Source organism: Ctenocephalides felis, unplaced genomic scaffold (genome assembly GCF_003426905.1).
Source record: "Ctenocephalides felis isolate EL2017-DRISC unplaced genomic scaffold, ASM342690v1 CF-g0.4_SCAFFOLD_02505, whole genome shotgun sequence".
Taxonomy (NCBI): domain Eukaryota; kingdom Metazoa; phylum Arthropoda; class Insecta; order Siphonaptera; family Pulicidae; genus Ctenocephalides; species Ctenocephalides felis.
In genome coordinates this window covers 1-23,615 of record NW_020538659.1, presented here as the reverse complement: position 1 = coordinate 23,615, position 23,615 = coordinate 1, and the positions used below count along the sequence as shown (strand labels likewise).

At 31.8% G+C, this 23,615-nt stretch overlaps 1 protein-coding gene across 1 annotated transcript; it reads right to left on the bottom strand.

Annotated features, from left to right (window-relative positions):
- Positions 1–2,590: 2,590 nt before the first annotated feature.
- LOC113380980 (sushi, von Willebrand factor type A, EGF and pentraxin domain-containing protein 1-like) lies at positions 2,591–23,611 on the bottom strand (the record flags this gene model as incomplete). Its single annotated transcript, XM_026619997.1, is given in 52 exon segments — positions 2,591–2,715; positions 4,832–4,908; positions 6,939–7,187; positions 7,731–7,929; positions 8,922–9,072; positions 9,149–9,195; positions 9,198–9,272; positions 9,434–9,595; positions 9,684–9,860; positions 9,936–10,109; positions 10,204–10,394; positions 10,964–11,038; positions 12,345–12,483; positions 12,555–12,923; positions 13,011–13,248; positions 13,341–13,497; positions 13,613–13,759; positions 13,863–14,114; positions 14,202–14,367; positions 14,489–14,620; positions 14,732–14,979; positions 15,059–15,614; positions 15,691–15,827; positions 15,954–16,144; positions 16,227–16,519; positions 16,613–16,836; positions 16,918–17,242; positions 17,455–17,707; positions 17,877–18,094; positions 18,221–18,434; positions 18,523–19,016; positions 19,089–19,199; positions 19,277–19,468; positions 19,471–19,589; positions 19,661–19,930; positions 20,007–20,197; positions 20,296–20,477; positions 20,554–20,677; positions 20,757–20,949; positions 21,092–21,354; positions 21,452–21,619; positions 21,701–21,717; positions 21,720–21,902; positions 21,973–22,149; positions 22,221–22,403; positions 22,483–22,665; positions 22,790–22,969; positions 23,048–23,216; positions 23,306–23,382; positions 23,385–23,436; positions 23,438–23,475; positions 23,563–23,611. Coding segments are annotated over 52 exon segments (9,483 nt in total), but the record flags the coding sequence as incomplete, so codon positions are not given.
- Between the last annotated feature and the right edge of the window lie 4 nt (positions 23,612–23,615).

Here is a 23,615-nt window from a genome sequence, read left to right as displayed (position 1 = left end):
CTACGGGAAATTAAAAAGAAGTCAATACATGCACTAAGATTTTAACTAAAATTATTAACCGTGTTATTTTTTTTTACAGCAATCATATATTATATGAGGCAACTCATCGGTTAACCCTTCTTCGACGATTGCATCAGATTATATTTAATAAATGTCCTCAAAGGGCATCACTAGATTTTCGCTGATTATATTTGGGATCTAAAACCTTAAGTGGAAATTGGATATCATGCTGCTTGATATCGAGCTAACCGTGGTTGAGATTGCAACCGGGACTAGATTGTGCTAACCCCCTTAATTTCTTACGCCACGGCGGGCTCAGTAGCCGTGTTAAACAATACATTTGGATTTTTTAAAATGTTTCTTTTTTAATGTATAACCTTACGTAATTCTATTTTTGCATTTAATAATAATAATAACTTTAATAATTTATAATAATATATTTATCGCCTTACCAAATTGATCTTACTGTTCCAATCTATCTTTATCCGCGCCATGTTTGTCATAGTAATAAAATTTATTACATGACACTGGAAGTATGATTACATTGTTATATATGTTTCATATGTGTAATTGCATTTGATAATATTTTTTCCCAAACTGCAAGTCTAATTCATATGCACATGTTCTGATATAATTAATAAATCACATATCGTCCACCCATTTATGAGATCAGACTTATTTTAAATTGTCCTCATGACTTTACCACAAATACTAGATTTCATGTCTGATTTATTAGAAATTTATGATCGATTTATTATTTCTGTTCTTCCATAGGAAATATATCTATGTTTGGTATTGTCAGGTTGTAACTTATGTAATAAGACAGGGAATGTCAAAGTTTGGTACTATGTATTGATATCAGAAAGTTAGACGTTATGATGAGCTTCGTATTATAGCCAATTTTAAACTTACATAAGTCATAAAAATCCATTATAGTAATATATTTTATAAGTGAAATTCTGATATTATTTACTTTATTACCTACATTAACTTCCTGATATCTGAATTAACCGGGAAGATCTTCAAATAATGAATTGTTTTGATTTTTTTAAATTTTAGCAAGAAATAATTAATACAACTCTAACAAATAACATCTTTCAATTAAGTTTTAATTTTTTTTATTAGCATTGAGATTTTTCGAGAATCAAATTAGGATACAACTTTTACCAATAAAATTCAGCACCGGTTATCTCTTCGACCAGATTTTGCTTGCTGCACAATTATAAGTTATAAATAATTGACTCAATGAAAAAATTAATATGAAATACAGTGGTTAGGGCATACTAATAAGAAACTTTACTTAGCAATTTATTTGGAGGTCTTATATTATAATTCCTAAAAGTTTTAGTGCCTCTAAAAATATACGAAATTTGTTGGCTCTAAAAACCAGTTTTGTCCAATTTCATCTATTTATCATAGTTGAAGTAAGGATTCAATATATCAATAATACAATTATAGTATAATATAATTTATAAGAAAATAAACTAATAGTTTATTTAACCGTCAACATTTTGTATTGGTGGTAGTATGCTAAATGAATGTAAGGATATTTCTCAAGCAGAGGTCTCAAAGATTTAAATTTGGTATGTAATAAATAATAGTGTTCATTGTATTTTTAAGAAGATAATGTTCAGTAAAAATGTAACAAAATTATGTAGTTATTAAGAAATTTTAGTACGTGCAAAATATTCATTTTTGTACAATCTAATTGCACGTTTTCAGATAAAATTTCATAAAACATCCCAAAGTCACGTTTGGAAATTCTCAATCCTATTTTTTTCTAATTTTTTGCTCAAATGCGTGACGGAATTAAAACAAAAATGTTTTATCCATATAAAACTTTAATCTCAATCTCATTTGTTCTCGTACACATAACAATTACATAATCAAATATTTTAAATACATTTGTCTTAGAATTATACTAAAATATATAATACATAATTGATGAACACATTCACAACGCTCGTCCATGCCTTTTTCCTATATGTATAAAAAGTTACAATATAATTTTTATTAATAGTTATAATATAAAATATAAGTATCATTACAGTTATAACAATTTTTATATAATCTATACATATGCGACATTTAAAAATCGCTTATATAAATGCTAACTAAAATTTTTGCATTCTTCTATTAATAAAGACGCTGTAAAATTCGAATAAATAATACATAAATCTTATAGTTACGTGATTGTGGTATTGACACAGAAAATAAGTTAAATTAAGTTTTATTCTTCATTTGTGGAATCTACGGTCGATCAATGTTTTTAATTTAAGACATATAATTTTATTTTTCTATCAAATTGGCACTTTATTATTGTCATTAATATTATTTATCATCTGTATTAATTTCGATAAAAATCTAACGCAATAATATTAATATTTATTAACAAAAACGTGACCAACCGTAAAGACACGCAATTGTTGTCAGTAGAATCAAGCAGATATTTTGCAAATAAAATCTGTTCGATTCTAACAAGACGAAAAAAAAAACAATTAAAACATTCATTAACATATAATATCGTCATGTAATTTAAAACTATACACTGAGTTAAAATTATATCTAATCATCAAACGATTTACATGCATTGTAAAATTAATTATTGACTTGAAATGTCATTTTATTTGTTTCATTTAATTTGACCAGAAATACATTTAATTTGAATGATGCGACGTGTATTTCACTGACCTTCGCTGTCACTATCGCTTTTATCTGAAATAAATAAAAATAATAAACTTAATTATAATAAATCATCTGTGTTAAGAAGTATCTAATTAACCCTTTCGCTACGGCAGAATTTTCTGGAGAAATGACACTGCTGTACGGTATACTCGCCGCCCAGTAGCGCTTAGCAGGCACAACATATTTCAAGATTTTTTGAACATTATCAATGAAAATTTATTTGAAAATTGTAAATTGCGCTTCTAAAGAACTAAAAATTACAATAACATATAAAAATTCTCAATTATTTAACTCATTATCAGAGTGATATGTCTTGAAAGGTCGACACACTAGATGTCGTCTAAAGGCGACACCCGTATACACAGGTCGGCACGAGAATGCAAAAGTGTGAGTGTCGACAATAGACGACATGAGTCTATAATGTGGGTGTCGCCTATAGGCGACGCTAGTAGCGAAAGGGTTGAATTATATATTTGAGCCATTATTTGATATCGAATATTACGATATTATATTGGCATAGATAGGGAATTGAACACAACTTAATATTGTCCATTGATCACAAATAAAATTGAATATGAGAATATTAATATATTATATTACTACAAAAATAAATTACTTTAAAGTTTGATTTGGGTACTTTTTACGAGAAAACATTTAGAATTGTGGTTACATATTTTTTCATTATTAATTATATTCTATATATGCAAGAATTGTTTGGTTCCATTAACATATGCGGAATACTTGATATTTTTTGGATAAAAAATATTATAATATATAATGTCACGTAAAATATATACATTTAAAAAAGTTGGCTTGAAAATTTGAATCTTTGCAATATTGAGATGATTATAATTAAAATATTATTCTTTCAAATAACCACATCCATCAATTTAGAATTAGCCTTTGCGTTTGCGAGAAGAAAATGCCTTAAAAATTATTTACAAAAAATATATTATTAAGTTGTTTTATATCACACATTTAAAACAACGTGACTTTTTATTTTTATATGTACATATGTAATGATAAAATATTTTTATTTCAATTTCCGTAGAAGGAATTGTATGTTGTAGGTTTATTTATTAGTTTATAAGCGGATAAATTATGAATACTATACCAATATGATCCTGTATGAATAAAATATTAATACTTACATACTATTATTAGTGTGAGTGTAATATACACTTTCAAATTTTATACCAAACATAAATTTACTACTATACGGAGTTAAAAACCTCCGGAAGATCGTCGATTTATATATAAAGGTGCTTTTTAAGATGAGGTGTTTTTTTTTATAAATCATCATGGAAGTATTTTCACATTGAATTTACTTTTAAACATTTAATTATTGTATTATATTATTTTATCAATTTGAAACAAAATTAATATCAAAATTGAATTTACAGAAAGTGCATACAAAATGTAAATGTTGTATTAGTATATATTTATAAATCCTTCTCCAAAATTAAACCAACGGTCTTACGATCGCACAAGTCCAATCAAATGTGATAAGATGCTAGTAATAATAATTTATATTTAATTATAATTTTTGAAAATTAGCAGTAGCTAAATTATTTCATTGTTTTCATAGATAAGATTAATGTGCTATATCACTGCTTCGTCAATCATACGTCAAATACAATGTTTTATATATATTATAAACACTTGAAACTTAAGAGATATTTATTAATTATTTTTGAGAATACAGTGGAATATTTGGTCGAACTGGTTTGAATGAATAGAATACATCTGATACAGAAAAGAAAAACAGTTTTTCTTCTTTAACTTCTGTTTTGATCACTTCAGGTTTCTGATTACGCATCTAGTTTCATAAGAAGTAGTTAGTATCATCAGCATAGTTTCAAAATATTCATTGTATACTTTACTGCATCAATGATATAAGAATAAAATAACATGAACAGAGAAGAATTTAGTTTCAATTATGTTATATTGTAATTCCTTTTAAAAGTACTAGCAATTTGTTAGATTATTCCGTACCAAAAATTTTGTAGTCAACCGTAAGACCGCGGATAAGAAAGCTTTTCACCCGTTTTATAGTTAAAATTAAAAGCAAAATACACCCATCAAAAGTACCTACGATCGTCCGGGGCAGTGCTTTAATTGTACGAAGTTGGAGTGTCTAAGTCACCTTTTTTTCCTGTATAAGCGTGTCTCTTCAGTCTGTCGTATAAATCATCCTTTGTCCCATATATGCTAGCATTCGATCTGAAAGGTAAAATTAATTATGGAACAATTGGATTTTGATGATAAAATATTGTTCAATCATCGTGAATCATTCAATTTGTTCAAATCTCCAATAACGATGATAACACTTTGTTTTATGCTTACATCGTCAAAAATTCGAAAACTTTTTAATAGTTTTTTTTGTTCATTTTTCAAAAGCACATAATAGGTTTTTTTAAAGCAATTGGAACTATGTGTTCTTTGAGTAAATATGTTTCATTAACTTCTATATACCGAACAATAAAGAGAATTATTAAAATTATTTATTAATTAAAGTAATATAAATCGTTGGCTAAAATATATGAAATTAGTAAATTTCTAATTTCCAAGCTAGAAAAAACGCATAGACTATATACATATATTGTATATCATCCTTCTAATTACCTTCAAATTGAAATAAAATAGAATGGTATAAATTGATGGCCAAATAGAAATATATAATTTTGAATAAATTTTAGTAGTAAATAATATAAGTCTATACTAGTAATAAATGAGTTTTTGTATTTATCAAGGAATAAATTTTTATATTTTTTTAATTTATTTAAAAAATTGTTCGCTTGTTACGCATTCAAATATATAAACGCGTAAACGCTAGACCATTTTTTATTTGCTACAGTGTAACGCTATAATAAAAGTTTACTAATATTTTTTTTCGATTTTTCTAAGCAATAATTTGTTATCGCTTGAGCTACTAACAAATCAAACCTTTTGCTACAAGAGTGTTTTTATAGGAATGACTCTGCTGTACGAGTCAGTAAACCGCCCAAGTATTTGCTACCCAAATATTTTCCAATACTCCAATTACTATCGACAGAAATTTATTTAAACTTTAAAAATTACTCTTCTCAAAAACTAAAAATTACAATAACAAATTAGAATTCGCAATATTTTAAATCAGAGTGATAAATATTCAAGCGAAATTTGTCACACTGCATGTCGTCTATAAGCGACATTCTTACTCACAGGTAGTCATTTGAATGTCGCCTATCGACGACGCTTGTAGAAAAAGGGTTGAATATTAAATAAATTTGAAATTTGAAAAAAATATACTAAAAATATATAAATTAAAAAAAAATGTCATAGACATAATGACCGACATGAAAATTATGGTGAATGAGAGGAGTGTGTGAATTAACAAATATAATACTTCACATTAATCATTTGTAGCGATTAAACCAGATAAAACTTAGAAATTATAATAGAACAAACTTGATTATTATTATAAATGGAACATACTCGTAAACTTAATTTTATTTTGCAACGTAATCCTGATGAGTTATTTGAACTAACAATGAGTTCAAATTATATGAAGTGGCACTAAAATAATTTAATAATTATTTCAATTGCACAATTATATCATTTAAATATTTGCGCAGAGTCACCATTGATAAGAATCGTTCCATGCAAAATGTTTGAATGCAACGATAACAAAATGTGCATTCAAAATGCTTGTTCACAGGGATTATAAAGTCAATTTTGATAAGAAAGGATTTAAAATCTCTTTAAAAGCCAAAACACATTATTCTAATTATAGATAATTATCGAGTATTTACAGGTAAAAATAAATAAAGAGCAATAAAACAATTATAAAATACTAATAATAAACGATCAGAGACGGATTGCTAGTTTTAGTCTGCAATTATTTATCTAACTAATTCTTCTCTCAAAAAAAAAATAGTATCTTACAAAATTTGTACAAAAATATTTTTGTTTTACGCAACGATGATAAATAACTCCAATTTTTGGTATTTTTTCAAAGTGTTTCGATGTCAATTTCATGTGTATTAATGAGTTGATTGGTGAAAGAGAAATTATTGTTTAGTATATTGATTAATATTTAATTAAGCTATGCAATTAATGCATGTTTAATAGCAATAGCATATTATTAATAGCTATCGGCTTACGCCATGTATTATTTTATTTGCTGATCCCACCTTAGCTTTTTGTAGCAAATCAGAATAAATCCTCATTCAAAATGTTATCGAATTGTATATTAATAGTTAGTTAGTTACCTGGCCAGACTGTTCATCTTTCCGTTCATTCCATTATGAAGACCGTCTTTCATATAAGTTTCGTTATAGAAGTTCGGCATTTCCCAACCATCTTCTTCGTCATCATAGTAATGGGCATAAGTCGAATGGTGAGATGGGGCGATGGATTCGGCGTAAGGCGTGTGAGCTCCATAGTAGAAGTTGACTTGGGATCCGTTCTGATCGGTGGCAGGGCTTAACATCTTCTTTGGTTCCTTCTTGCGAGAGGACCTGAAAGATAAAGAGAAAAGAAAACATAGATAAGTTGTTAAATTAATAGTTAAAGGATGTGGTTCCTTCTTGCGAGAAGACCTGAAGAAATAAAAAGAAAAAAGACTTGGGTATGCACCAGCTGAAGAACTTCGACTCTTCGGTAAAATGTGAATAAATTTGACGAGTACATGTAAATTAATTTTTTTTGTAATTGTTTGAACAGCAATCAAATTCTTATATGTTCTCTAAGCTGTTGGTTAAGACTTATGACTACTTATTTCATGAGAGGCAATCTATCGATTTACCATTCACCAATACCATTAGCTCTTACGTCTAATAGTTAACATGTGATTGGATGTTGCAGTTATGTCCACAAAGGACGATTTCCACTTGGAATTATATTGTAATCTATAAACCCAAGTAGAAATTTGACATCAAAGCTGCCTGATGTCGGGCTACGGCGGTAGCGGGAATCGAACCAGCAAACCTGGGACTAGTTGCTGCTAGCCCACGCTCTAACCGATATCGCCACCGCTGGCCCATGTAAATTAATAAGCATACCTTGCGCAAATCATCCAAACAAGCAGGACGATCAAGATGACGAATATAACGGCACCAGCGACTCCTCCAGCAATGTAAGCAAACTCAGATTTCTCCGTGCAGTGGCGTCCAGTGAAACTTCCAATGCATCGGCAGGCGGGTGCACCTCGAGCGTCCTTGATACATTGACCCTCGTTCTCACAGAATCCTTCGCAGACATCTAGAAAATAGATAAGTATAAATTAATAACACAATTATAATTTAATTATAATGAAACTAATATTAATATCATCCTGTTATTATAATGTTTAGTACAAAAATATTTTAACTTTCTCCATAATACCTATAGTTTCGTTTCTATCAATGTACATTAAACTGTAATATTTAACCACGTGTCTAATTCAAATAGGCTGGCAAACTAAGAAATATTATTCGCATTATATTTGTTTAATGTATGAGGGCAGTATATAAAACATATGATATCATTTCACCTCATGAGGTATATGCTAATTGAATATAAAATGCCTTATTATTATTTTATAAAAACATCAGTGTTCCAATACATCATTAAACCGACGCATTGCTATCATTTGCATGTTTTAAATAAGTTACATATAAACATGTGTGTCATGTGATTCGAGATTTTACAAATTTGTTTTTAACATAGTGTATCAATATAAATAATATAAATAAATCTATAAGATATTGACGTTGCTAGTATGAATGCATAATTTGATTCATATTTCAAGTTTTCATTATATTTGTGAAATAAATATTATCAATGATGTCTGACGTATTCTAATTAATATGCATATTGAAACAATAGCAATATATATTTTCTTTGCAATGCAAATAAGTTCAATAAAATTCCACATGATTTAATTAACTTACTTATAGCGGAAGATTAATTAAAGCAAATATCTTATAAATATTATTTTGACAAAAAAATAGAATATTAAGATAATAGAAAAGAATACCAGTATGTTGCAAATAAGTATGATCAAGTGGAACGTAGAGATATAAAAAATCTCGTTTATTATTACGCGAAAGTAAGAATTTATCATAAATTCTCGTCGTATTAAACTACACTAACTAAAATTTTGTGAAAATCGAAGAATCTCATAGTAAGAAAAGTCAAGGAAAAAATCTTAGAAGAAAATAAAGCACATATATTTCCAATTTGAAAACCATCTTAATATTTTTTTTATTTACCTGTGCAAACTTTGCCAGTTCCGTTGTATCCAGGCTTGCATTCACATTTGAATTCACTTGTTTCCGGAATAAGTAGACAATAGGCGTTGGTGTCGCAATGCATGTCCGGACCGCTCATGTCGCAAGGATTCGTACATTCAGCACGGCTTGTCTGAAAATAATACAATGTAATGCAAAAAATCATAGTATTTTGGTTCAAAATATGATTATAATAAAGTTTAACTAACAGCTGCTGGTCCTTTGGTGCTGGTATTAGGTGGGCAAGGTAAACAGATGTTTGCTGTGCTTCAGATTGATAGGTGCCTTTGCGACATTCTATACAGCTGTTCAATGTTCCGTTCAAATATGATCCTGAAAATAAGAAAAAAATCTATGATTAGAAGCTTATTAATGCTTAAAATTATTTTGTGTCCAATATATAATTTTTTGCGTAAATAAAATTCAATGATTTTATTTTGTAGCCAATGAAATGATTTATTGGCAAATTTAATGCTTTCAAAATCAATTATTACCAGGTGTGCAAACGGGTAGTGAGCATTCTTCAACGGCTGATGCCCCAACCTTCAGTGTCGTTCTTCCTCGTGGACAGCTCTGACATGCTGGTTGAACGCCCTGGGTCCTGAATGTTCCGCGTGGACAAGGTTCACAACGTCCTTCAATTCCCAATTGTAGTCCTAAAATAAAAATAAAGATTTAAACATTGTATGTAATAATATTTGAAATATTTTTTCCGTTGTTATACATTAAATTCGAGTTAATTACCTGATGCGCATTCATCTCTACATTCGTCTCTCGATGTAGCATCTGATGTCCTTGTAGTTTTTCCAAGTCCGCAAATCTTGCAAGCGAAAGTTCCTTCTTCAGGTTGGTAGAAACCGTGGCCGCAATTTCTGCACTGACCTGCTTCTTGGTCAAAGAATTTTCCAGGGTCACAACGCTCTGTTGAAAAATAATATTTTAGTAAAAATCTTTTACTCAAAAAAAATCCAACAGTTTTCTCAAAACCCTTCTTACCTTTACAATCTTCTACAACTCTGGCGCCTGGTGAAACAGTTACTCCTGGTTTACCCGCAATGGACGGACATGCATAGCAATGCATCTGGCCAACCTCGCTTTGGTACATTCCGAGTGGGCAAGGAATACATGATCGAGTATTTTTATCGTAGAAAGTACCAACAGCGCACGGAACTATAAAGATTTAAGATTTAAGATAAATTGATGTTCCAAAATTATAATTGTTTTATATACATATATTAATAAATAAATAAATGAGGTTGCTTACCGCAATCAGGAGCTACTACAACTCTGCCTTCAGGACAAGCATAATCCGATTCTAGTTCAAGAGATGCTGGATCAGGAACAGTATTTGGCAGAATTTCACGTACATCAAATTGATCTTCTTCCAAAATTAATTTTTCAAGAAGCCTTTGAACGTTGGAGCGTTCGTTCGTGTTGGAATGGATTACTGGATCGCTGGTTAGGTAAGAATTTAAATTAATATACTAATAAGAATGAATGCGGTAGACAATTGTTAAACAAGCAACATAAAGCCATTTTTGGGTTTGTCTTTTATGTTAGTGTTGTTAATTCATAACCTGGCTTTTTACCTGAAGACAAAATGTGTATTAAGTCAGTTTTATAAGTGAATGTTGTATTAGTCGCAATAAATATTTGAAACTGAACTAGACTAACATCATTTAAATTAGATTTATTATATTAGAATAATATACTTCCAATATTTAATTATTGCTTCGGGTTTTAAATATTTGTTATAAAAAATAATACTTGTTAGTTCAAACTCAAAGTTTAATAAATTTAAAAAAAAACTGATAGTATTTACAAAACTATCATAGTTCAAAGCATTAACGTAGTAATTTTCCATTACAAATAGTTCGTGAAAATAATTCTGTAGGAAATGAATTGTTAAATAAACTCATATATACATACAAGCATGCAATAAGATAAAAGATAAAGCACATTAATATAATACAAGCAAGTTGAATTATATATTAAATGAGTAGATCGTGAAACGAATTTCTTACTTGACGGCAGGGAATGAAATTTCCACGTTATAAGTGTCGCTGGTTTGTCGGCCTTCTCTTGGACTTGGAGTTTTTCTACACAACACAAAAGAGCAAGAATACACATGACACATGCTATTAAGGATACAGATTGAAGACTACTCGAAGAAATGCTGTCCGATAACCGACAATTTTCGAATTAACTCAAATATATTTTACAGTATAGTAGTAAATTAAAATTTTCTCATTTGGGTGTTTCTAAACATCCGAACGCATAAAAAAGTCTATTAGAAATTGTCATAAACATTCAAAACTGTGTATAGAAATCCTTACTCAATCACTATTTCACTATATAAATTTCTAATATTCAAAACTGTGAAATATTTTCTTAATTGGTATTATTTTGGTCATTGAAAGCGATTTGGAATTATCATCAACTGTAATCTACATAATTTACTAACAAACTTTCATTGATTTAGTTATATTTGTTCAATTTACTATAAATTAACTAATAAATAATTATTATGGTATTCATATAGTTAACTATATGATTTAGGAAAAATATATGAGTTTTCTCATCGCTATGTGAATCCAAAACAATGAGGTTGTTAATTTTTTGGTACATGAATTTTACCGGAGTACAAAACTAAGTAAATGAATTTTAACTAACTATAATGAACATTTTGAACTAAAAACTAATATGATTCTATTCATATTGTATTTGTATGAAAATTGCGAATACTTTTGCGAGTGTTATCGAACAACATTTGTAAATGAAATACATAAATAATGATAATATGATATAGAGAACACAAATATCTACACACTAAAATTAAATTACAAGTGTTGAACAATGAAATAAACTTTGCGAAATTATTATGATAAATTATAATCATAAAGAAAAACACATAAAATGCATAAGTGAAATGGAAATTGTGCTAAAGAAATAGTTTTTCAGAATCTACTGTGTTGTTTGTTTTTGTAGTGTTTGGGTTTTATACACAAATAATGCTACATTTATATATAAGGTAAATACAGATAACTGCAAATTATATTTGGATACTGATTTATATGACTCTTCATCCCAATTCTTCTATAAAATTTGGTAATAATACCATGCAAAACATTTTTTACTAGTATACTCAAAAATATTTTGAAAAATATATGGTAATGATAATAATTAACTACGTAAATTAACTAATAAAATAATATGTTCTCAATGTTCTACTAAACTAATCATGTAATTGATTATCAAAATCAATATGTATGATGATTTTATCAACTTTAAATATTTTAGATATTTTTAATTATTTAATAAATGTTTTCAGCGCATAACTTTTCCTAATTTCATACATTCATCTTTAATACATTTTATATATTTAAATTTTAAAAATGTACTCACTTTTCAACTGGTACTAAGGCCTCGATTACGTAGGTGCCACCGTCCTGATCTTCTTCCCTATTTTGAGCTTGCCTTGTCTGTCTGTTGGCACGGTGATCGCATTTTACGTTGATGTTAAGGTCCTTACATTCTCGTGTGCCTAAAATTTTTTCATCAAAACGTGTTAAATTTAGTCTAAATTTAAGAAAACAAGAAATTTTAATTTAATACCTTCTACAGCATAAGAGCAGAAGTTCCAATCTCTATTCAATGAGTTGACTGCATTACGAACTTTCTGTCTAAGAACTCCTTGACCGGCTTCATTGCAAAGAACTGAACTTGGGAAAAGCATAGATATCCTAAATACTCTTTGAGCTGGTTTCGATTCTGAACATGCTGGGTAGATCATTGGTAGTGCTGGATTATTGGTTGGTCTCCAGAATCCTTCACCTCCACAGGTATAGAAAGCTGGAACTTCTTGAGAGAATTTCAAACCTGGGTTGCAACTGATCTCGCACACTTTGAATTGGCCGCCTGCGCCCCAGTCCTTACATGATTGCGTTCCACCAATTGGATCGGCAAGTTCGGGACAGAATTCAGCTAAAATATAAAATAAAATAAATATTTCTATTTGTTATCAAACTATATTTTATATGAGTTTTTTTTTTCATATAAATAGATGCTTACACAACAATGAAACTCTAAAGTGGCATGTAGCTGTATTACCAGCCTCATCATAAGCTACGTATGCAATATCATACGTTCCCCAAAGTAATGTTTGTCCAGGACGGTGACCATTCTTCTCTTGTATTTTAACTACTCCTACGTTATCACTGAAGTGTGGTTCATCCCATGATACAATGGCTGAACCGTTCTTGGCAATAACCCATAAATCGCCTGGGCAATACTCAACTTTAGGTGGTACCTATAAAAATTTACATTACATTTTTACATACAAATTTTAATTTTACATATTTTTTTACAATACTCAATTATATGAAAATGTATTTAGTATACCTTATCGACTTCCAGTTGTTGGCATCTTGCACCGGTATAACCTGCTGGGCATATTCTTTGTCCGCAATGGCTGGGTACAATTCGTTCTACACCACCGGCTGTGTCTTCATAACCAGCCCATGTGAGTAAGAGTCCTCTGTACAACACTGGTTCAGTTCTGAAAATAAAACAATACATATGTCGGCAATTATTGTAAATGGACTATTATTAATTTAGTAATTGACAACTTGAAAACAAAATGTTTTGTTAATGAAAGTAAATAAATAACTCACCTGCAGTCTCTGACTTGCTTTTGAATTTCGTTCGTAACATCCAAAGCTCGTCCCCAAATTTGTACTTTAGTTAAGTGCCCTTGGAAACCTGATTCGGTATATGCCTTTGGATTATCAGAACGTGGTTTACCTAAGGTGGTCCATGCGCTAAAAAAACAAATTACCGTTCCATACATAATTTCACAGACCAAAATCTATAGATTAGCGTATAAGAAGTTGGCATCCACTATCAGCCTTCAAATATACTTACTAGTCTGGTAATACTCGTCCACTGCCATAGCCCTCTACTTTGCTAGCAATTAAACCTTCGGTGATAAGGGTAAGTTCTCCACCGCGTTCACCATTCCATACAATAGCTATGTGATGCCATTGACCATCGTTCATAGTAGCGTATTCGCGGAACGCAAGGTAAACATCTTGTATATCAGGGAAAAGTGAAATTTGTACTCCATTGGAATGTACTTGAACCAAAATTCGGCGACCGGTTGCAACATGAGGAGAACTAAAAAAAGTAATTAAATTGAAGTTTGTTCTACACAATTCTCATTATATATTATCTTATTTTATTCGAAAGTATAACTTTTCTTACTTGACATTGTACATAGTGAAGAAAATACCGCCTTCATCTTTTTGAGTAAACTGAACCCACATAGCAATTGTCATACTTCTGGAAGCGCCAGTGTAGAATGGCACGACTTGAGCAGCACTGCTTCGTGTTGGATCACTGAAGTACAAATCGTAGTCCACTTGAATTGCTAAAATAAATTGATTTATAAATAAATTATGGTTATAGAAACATTAATTATGTACAATAAATAAAATTATTGCTGTGAAGAGTATATGTAAAATTTGTGTCATTTTGTAAATTTAACTTACTCTTGCGACAATCGTCTCCTGTTAAGTTGAATGGACATTGGCAGTAGAACTTCTCAGTCAAATCGATGCAAGTGGCAGAGGGAGGACATGAATTTTCTTTACAATCAACGATGTCTTCATCACAAGTTTTACCTGAAAATTATAATTTTATTAGTTATTATAAATAAAAAAGTATAAGATGATAAATTATTTAAAAGTTTCTAGAATTGATTTATATAGTTAACTACTTTTTAGACTATTTACCGGTATAACCAGGAGGACAAATGCAGGTGAATCCTTCGCCTTCATCAATGCAAGTGGCTCCATTTTGGCATGCTCCAGCTTGACAGGCATCATATTCATATTGACATCCAATACCAGTATAATCAGCAGAGCACGAGCAATTCAAACCGGATCCAAAGTCTTGGCAACGACCACCGTGCATACATGGGTTTCCTATGCAACGTTCAGGAGCAGTTTCGCATTGTTTTCCGTCAGTTCCAGATGGACAACTAAACAAAAATATATAAATAATTATTGAATTTAGACTATCTACTATTTTATTAACAGTTAATTTATTATTTTACTTACACGCAGAAATAGTCTTGGAACAAATCAATACAGTTAGCATCATTTTGGCAAGGTTTATTTTGACAGGCTCCAACATCCTTTTCACATCTTTGACCAGTCCAGCCAGGTTCACATAGACACTTAAATCCAGCAACGTCATCTCTACATACTGCACCGTTCAAGCAGGGCGAAGATGCACAGTCATCAGCATTAATTTCACACTGTTTACCACTGTATCCATCTCTGCATTGGCAAAGATAAGAATTATCTAAATCTACACATCGTTCAGCACCAATTGGGCTACAAGGGTCGCTTAAGCACTCATCGATCTCAGCTTCACATTGGAGTCCGACAAATCCTGGTCTGCATTTACAAAGAAAACCGTCAGCCTGATCGGTACAAGTCGCTCCATTCTGACAAGGTTCTGAAGCACAATATTGTATGCGATGCTGACAATGTTTTCCAGTAAATCCTGGCTCACATGTGCAAGTGAAACCATCAACGAGATCAGTGCAAATAGCGTTGTTGAAGCATGGTTCATTAGAGCAGTCATTGATGTTTATCTCGCACGATAGACCTGAAATATGACATAGTTTTTTAGATAAAAATATTGTTAAAAACTTTAAAATGTTCTTGAAAATATGTGTGCTTACCTGTCCAGCCAGGATGACATACGCACTGATGACTAAAGAATCGATCTACACAAACTCCGTTTTTGCATGGAGAACCGGCGCAAAGATCAATTTTTTCATGACATCTCTTGCCAGTAAATCCAGGTGGGCAATTACAACTGGAGTAAAAAATAATACATTTAGTTTTATATTATATTATTTAATTTTTTAACAGTATTCGTTTAAGAATTTTTTTAATACAATGACAATGACTAAAAATTCTAGAAAAAAAATACAATACAAACCTAAAGTCATCAACAAGATCAGTGCAATTAGCCCCAAGTAAGCAAGGCTTTTCGGCACAATCGTCAGTATTTATTTCACAATGTTGACCTTCCCATCCAGGTAAGCATTCGCATTTGAATCTTCCTTGTTGCAAAGCTAAGCAAGTTGCTCCGTTGGTACAAGGGTTTCCGTTGGCTGTGCATGGGTTTATCTATAATATGAATAAAAAATAATAAATTATTATAACTTCATATTAAAATTGTATTATTATATAACTATTTTTGAGGGCTTACCGTAATATCACAATCAGGTCCAGTATATCCAGCTCTACATAAACAAGTGTAGTTGTTATAGCCGGGTTCATCTTTGCACATAGCTCTCGCAGGGCATGTATCATTTCGGCAATCAGATCGTTCTTCTTGACAATTTATTCCAGTATAACCTGGTGCACAAGTACATCTGTAACCTTGAGGGAGATCTGTGCAGGAAGCACCGTTGAAACATGGTTGAGAAGAACATTCATCTATATCAATCTCGCAACGACGTCCGGAAAATCCGGCAGGGCAGAAACATTGAACTCCATGACCTACGAAAGTATAAAGGTTATGCAATAATTAGATATACTTAAGGCATGTAACATATATTATAAATAAGTTTTCTGAATGTTAAATCTTGTTACCCATTGGAACACACAAGCCTCCATGTTGGCAAGCATTATCTGCACATTGGACTGGTTTACATTCCTCCCGTCCGACTGCACCAGGTCCATCAGTTCTCATATTTGTTGGGCATTCGTGACAAGTGTTTTGGCCAGGATTAGATTGATAAAAGTCACGTGGGCAAGGAGAGCATGGTGCCAAGCCAGTTGGGGAATAGAATCCAGGAGCGCATTTAGAACGACATCTAATAAAACACAATTAAATAAGCATGTTATAATAAGTATTAAGACTGTTAAGTTTTGTATTATTAAACAAGTGCACATACCTATCTCTTCCTGGAGCAGCTGGCTGATACGTGAACGTGCTAGCGGGGCAAGCTTGACAATCTTTGTAACCTCCAGTGGGTGGTTCACCAGTGTAACTATTTCTAGGGCATTCCAAGCAAGGAACTAATCCAGTGGGTGAATATGTTCCATAACCGCATACAGGTACACACTCCGATATGCTCTTGGAACCTTCCTCGCGTGTATATGTACCTGATGGACATTTAGCGCAAGATCCTTGACGATCTCTATTTTGGTAGTATCCTCGAGGACAATATGTGCAAGTGCGTTGCTTATCTCCGGCGAAAGTACCCGCTGGACAATGAACTGAGAGAAAAAAAAATTAAATGTTTGATTTGATTATCACAATATTCATACAAAAATATTACATGCAAATTCATGAAATTGAAATACATAATAAAATATTCAAATACTAACAAAAATTTCATTGAAAATAGCAATAATATCAATGATTGCCTCAAGCAATTGTATTTTTTACTTGTAATTTATTTTCTTCTGCAAATACAATCAATACTTACGACATCTAGGAACATCATTAGTGTCCATATTCAAAACTTCTCCGACGCTACACGTAAAGCCGCGGCCTACAGAACTCTTCAGTGCTCTTAGAGGTGGGCATTGGTTTCCTATGCTTGACACATTCAATAAAGGTTCAATAACTGCGCTAGCGTGTGGTACTGATAAATCGAAAATTAAATTCAATGTGGTTCCACAAAGTTCATAGAGTTGAGGTGAGCGAACTACTGGTAGAATGGCAAGCACGAAATCCATCTAAAAATAGGCAAATATGTTTTTAATAACTTAAATATAATGCTGTTTCCAAATATAAAGACCAAAAACTAGTAGTTACAGCTGTGTCACAAGTTATGATAATATGATATATGTACCCTGGTATAGTAATAAGGAATGAGAAAATTACAGCGAAATTATATGAATTTACCTTGACTACATTTTCCTCAGTTAGCATTGGAATTGTATTAATGAAAGATACATTCATGTTAACATTGATAGCAGAACATTGTTGTGATAAAATTCCATTCATAGTTTGATAGTATTGAGCCATAAGATCTTGATATTGACCTAAACATGCTGAGGCCACAGCACCGTTAGCCCTGTATGTAACCGAAGCTACTAGATGGTATTCAGCTTGCTGGGTATCTGGAAATATATTAAAGCAATTATTCTCTGTTTATTATTACTAATGAAATATCTCCAGTATTATTATTTTTAACCTAAATTTTTAAAGCTGTAAAAGTTAATTTAAATCAAAATATAGATACTTACTTTCTGATACACAATCAGGTACAACAGATGTTGGTGTCCATAATTTCTTAGTTTCACACCCAAATGTTTTCACAGGTTCGCCATCAGTGAATCTATATCCTGGTTTGCATGTAGCGATACACTGTAACCCACGTTCGTTTGGCAAACAATTCAAAGCTCCATTTGCAGGAGGCTGCAGCTCCCAATCTACACACGGCGTAGCTTGCACTGATACCTTAATAATTGATTGATAAGTTATAATAAGGCGTATTGTACTAGAATCAAATATAAACTTATTCAAAACTCAAGGGAATAGTAGGTACCTGGAAGTGGCACATAGCTTTATTTCCATATTTGTCTGATGCAACAACAGTAACGTTTTCAAATCCACCAATTGGAATAGTAGCGCGTTCAGGTATGAAGTTTATCCTAACATCACCAGAAGCATCAGAGGCATTAATACGTCTTCTTGTGTCATTGAAATTTACAACATAGCTATCTTGTTTGTCTACTAATTCTATCACATAGCTCTGAGGACAACTCAATAGTGGTGGAGTATCATCAGGTACGGAGATGTTGATTTCACAAATAGCAACATTACCATCATTGTCAAAAGCAATGTATTTAACTACCATATCTTGGAAAACCATCATAGGGGAACGGAAACTTTGAGGTTTCACTTCTAGACGAGCAATTGTTCCTGAATTATCGACGGCTGTTGGCTCGGTGAAATTAATTGGTAATAATCCTCCATTTCGGTCTTTCTGAACAATTATAGGTTGTTGAGGACAGTTTTGGAAAACTGGTGGCTCGTTATCTATAATCAAAGACATGAATAGAATATTTGATTTTGGTTATTTTTACGTGTAAATATTTTGCAGAAACTTACCAACACAAGGAGAATATCCATAATCATAACCAAGAAGTGGTTCAGAAGCGGGTTCATCGCATCCCATTAACTCAAATTTCAAACATGCGTTATCCATATAACTGTAGATTCCTGCAAGTATATTTTGAATTTAGTAAAACCTATAACATTTTAAATCAAATATTATGTAATAATTAGAAGATATTTACCTAAAATCACAAATCTAGCTTGTACGTATTTTGGTAAAGTTATCATTGCCAATTCTCCGTAATTTCCAGGATCTCTCATAGTAAGATTGAAATTGGGGAAGTATATAACATAATTTTCATTTTCAGATTGCTTATAGAAGAAACGAACTTCAGTTGGCCTGCCAACAATGTCATTTGTAACAACACCTTTACAAGAATTGCTTTCACTCGGTAAACTTTTCCCAAATCGACGCTTACGTAAGGGAAAGCTTCTTGATTACCACACCAACCAGTAACTGAGTTCAATCGAACATTTCTTGCTTCATAATTTGGTCTATAAATAAAAAGAGTTTTTAATATTTTTATAATAATAATAATGTAAACCATTTATAGTTAAGTTCTTACCTTTCAGATGTAGCATTAATGTTCTTATCCGGAATTTTGCCAGATGCAATTCCCAGTGGTCGAATAACTTTACATTCAGGTTCTCGAATACACGTAATTGGTCTTGGGTTGATTAGAATATAACCAGGTCTTGAACAACCAAATACAACTTCAGAACCTTGTTCATAACTTCTTGCTACTTGGAAACCGTCACTGGGTCTACCAGGATCTGAGCATACTGGTCCTTCACAACGCAAATCTCCGAAATCCCAAATGCCATTAGCTTGACATCTAAAATTATTTTTAGTATTAAAATTTTAATTGCGACAATGATTTGATAATTTTACGAATAATTTTTATATTTTACCTCACTACGTTGTCGTGTTTGCTTGTTTGTCCAGCTAACTTGAATGTGTTCTGACATCCAAAGAAGAAAGATGATTGATATTTTGTGTCCATATATTGACCATATTCAGCACCTGGTGTTGGTAAAGGCATACCGCAATCGGTACGAGGGCAGGATGGTTGTGCGCCAGATAACCAGTAGTCAGGCAAGCCCTAAGTAATTTTAAAAGTTACATATAACATATTTTCCTATATAACTGTTTTAGGTAGAACAATGCTACGTTATACTCTTCATGTATAATTTTTCTTACCGGTTGTGGATCATAAACACACTGTCTAAATCCAGCAGTTGCAGTATTTCTGAGTTTTCTTCCAGGGTTTGAGCAAGTAAGTGTTACATTATCTCTGAATGGTACCAGTACACTTTCTTCGTTGTTACGTACAATTCTTAATCCTTCATTTTTCTCGTCCGGTAGTGATACACATTTAGCATCTGCAGCAAAAGCAACAATATGTAAGTACCATCAGAAACAATTGATGATAACAATAAAAAAAGAAGTTTTACATACATTGACATTCTGGTACAGTGCCGTTCCATTGTCCAGTGGAAGTACAGATAAGTGAAACGGAGCCAATCATTACATGACCAAAGTTGCATTGGAATCGAACAATATCTTCGAAGTGATACATATCCTAAAACAAAATAAAAAATGTTACGTATTTAAAATATAAAAAATATAACATATCATTTATTAATGTATTTAAATCTTACTTTTGTGGATAACAGTTTGCCATTTTCTGGAGGTGTAAGTTTAGGGCACATGATAGGTACGCATGATTTATCTTTCTGGAAAGTATCGCCGTCTCTAGTTCCAGTTTCGGATGACTCAATGAAATATCCGGCAGTACCATTTTGCGTAAACAATTCAAATCCATTGTTACATCCGCATGAATAATTTCCAGGGCTATAAAATAATTAAAATAAATAAACAAGATTTTATAAAGCTTGATTAATAAATTTACTAGTATGTGTATATTTTATATTGCGTACGATAAAATTATAATATCAAATTGAAATCTATGAAAACAGGTAATTTATTTTATTACCTGTTTATACACTTCTGATCGCATCCTCCATTGTTCTTAGCACATTCGTTGATATCAGCACATTCCAATCTCGTACAACCCATCGCTTCGAGTTTCAAGCACGGTGCTCCTACGTAGTCTTGGATTTTAAATCTAATATATTGCGCTTCAATTGGAACCGGTAAATTTAATACAGATAAGGTCGGTTCGAGAATTCTGAATTCAACCGCAGTGCCATCGGGATTTGTATAATCTTTGAAGACATCGGTTAAGTCATTGGTGTACTAGAAATGACAAATAATTGTTAATATTACAAATCGAAGTTATTATATGTTAATTATATGTACAAACATTTTTTTTGTGTTATCATGAAATCTTTACCTGTATACGAACAGCTGATGTGAACGCGATGTTGCCGTCATGTCTTTGTACGCTCATAGTTCTAAATCCTCTAATGATAGTAGGGGCTCGCAAGTCAATCATTACCCAATTTGCACCTGGTTCCAAGCTGTTACCGCACCATCCACCACCCGCATTGAGACGTACCATCTAACAAAAACATATTACCATAAAATAACTTCTAATTAGATAATATTATTTTTCAATAAAAATGAATTATAAATATATTACCCCTTTGTGATATGAATTTCAGTTCCAGAAACGATAATTGATTCGTCGGGGATACCACCATTAAGAAGACCTAAATCGGCGACAGGTCTACATTCCAATGTAGGTGCGAATCCAGCGCGACATTTGCAGTGAAAAGATCCAGGCGTATTAGTACATTCAGTCGAAGCTAGATCACATTGTGAGCTGGCACATTCGTTGATATCTATAACAGGCATAGTAACAATAAGTTTCATAATGAAAGTTATGTATATAATAAATTAAAGATAAGTTACCTTCGCATTTAGGAGGATTATCAAATACTTCATTATCGCCGCAACGAATAATATTTGGGCCAGTCAATTTGAATCCTTTGTAACATTGCACGCGAGCTTCATCGCCAAAAAAGTATGTCCTTGAAACATCGGTTACAAATCCATTTTTAATCGTAGGCAACGTTGGACATCTTGCTCCTAGAAAAAATAAATCACGCCATGATTATTTTTCTATAACTCTATTTTTTTTGTGTAGATTTTAAACTTACGTGTGCAAGAAGGTACATCTCCGGACCAGGTTCCATTGCTCATACAAAGCAGTACTGGGTGACCACTTCGTTCGTAGCCAGGTTCACATTCGTAACGAACGATGGTTCCGTAACTGCGTCCTCCTCCATTCAAAATTGAAACATTTGCGTGTGGAACTTCTGGCAGAGCTACGCACTGAGATGCTATAAACGAAAATATCAATCAGACATTGCGTAAATTTAATTAGAGAAAAAATATATTTATTTTTATATTTTATCTTACCTAAACATGCGGGTTTACGTTCCCATTGACCATCAGCAAGACAAGACATAGTTTCGACTGGAGAAGCTGACGGGAAAGCAAATCCTGCATAACATTGGTACATAGCGATACCTTTGTATGTTACATTAGTTGATCCAATTGAGAAACCATTATCTATTTGAGGAACTGGTCCACAATACACCTCTGAAAAAGAAAAAGAAAATTTTAGTTATTTATTGAAACAACTCAAATAACAAACATGTTAGACATTTATTAACTAAAAAATTTCGATGTTTTTAAATTCCATGTATTTGTATTTCTTATTTACCTTGACATTTTGGTATGTATGTAATTGACCAGTTTCCACCTGGTAAACATTGAGTTGTCAGTTTAGATTTTCCGGTAGCAAATTCTTGACCGATGGGGCAACTGAAAGTTACAACTGCTCCGAATGCTGTATCTCTGCTCGAAGCCATTGCTCCAGCTCCGGCTTTTAATGGTGGGCAATCTGAAGAAAAATAACAAAAATAATTAAATATGAAAGAATTAAAAATTTTAAACGTAAATATTTTATTAATAATTTTACCTGCTGAAAATGTGGCTTTCCATCCTTTGCCGCTGTGCAAAGCATCGGTTACAAATCTAATTAACATTTCACCACTTGAAGCCGTTAATGTAATCCTTGGGGGTGATCCTGAAGTAAAACCTGATCCGGGATGCAAACGAAGTCCGCTTACACTTGACCCGTCGTAAACCTTGAAGTGGTACAAAAATTTATTGTTAGCCTTATAAATATTCTTTCAGTAAATAAATTAATATAATCTGAATAAATAAAGTTACTTACTTGAACAAAATCAGTTTGATGCACATCAAAATCGATGAAATTGAGTGACAGTGCTCCACCTTTAGGATTTTTAATTTATAAAGACATTCTTGGTTGCTAGGATAGTTCATCAAGCCGTATGCTGCTGACGTTTATAGTGCCGTTATTAGCTTTGATAGTCGCTCTGCAACCTGTAAAAATTGAAACAAATCTTGTTAATTAAGCTGAATCATAAAGCAAACATTTAAAAATTAACTTAAATAAAACTAATTTATTACCTTGGGTATATTTAATATTGAATCCTTTCTGTGAATCGCCTAAACTTGTTTTA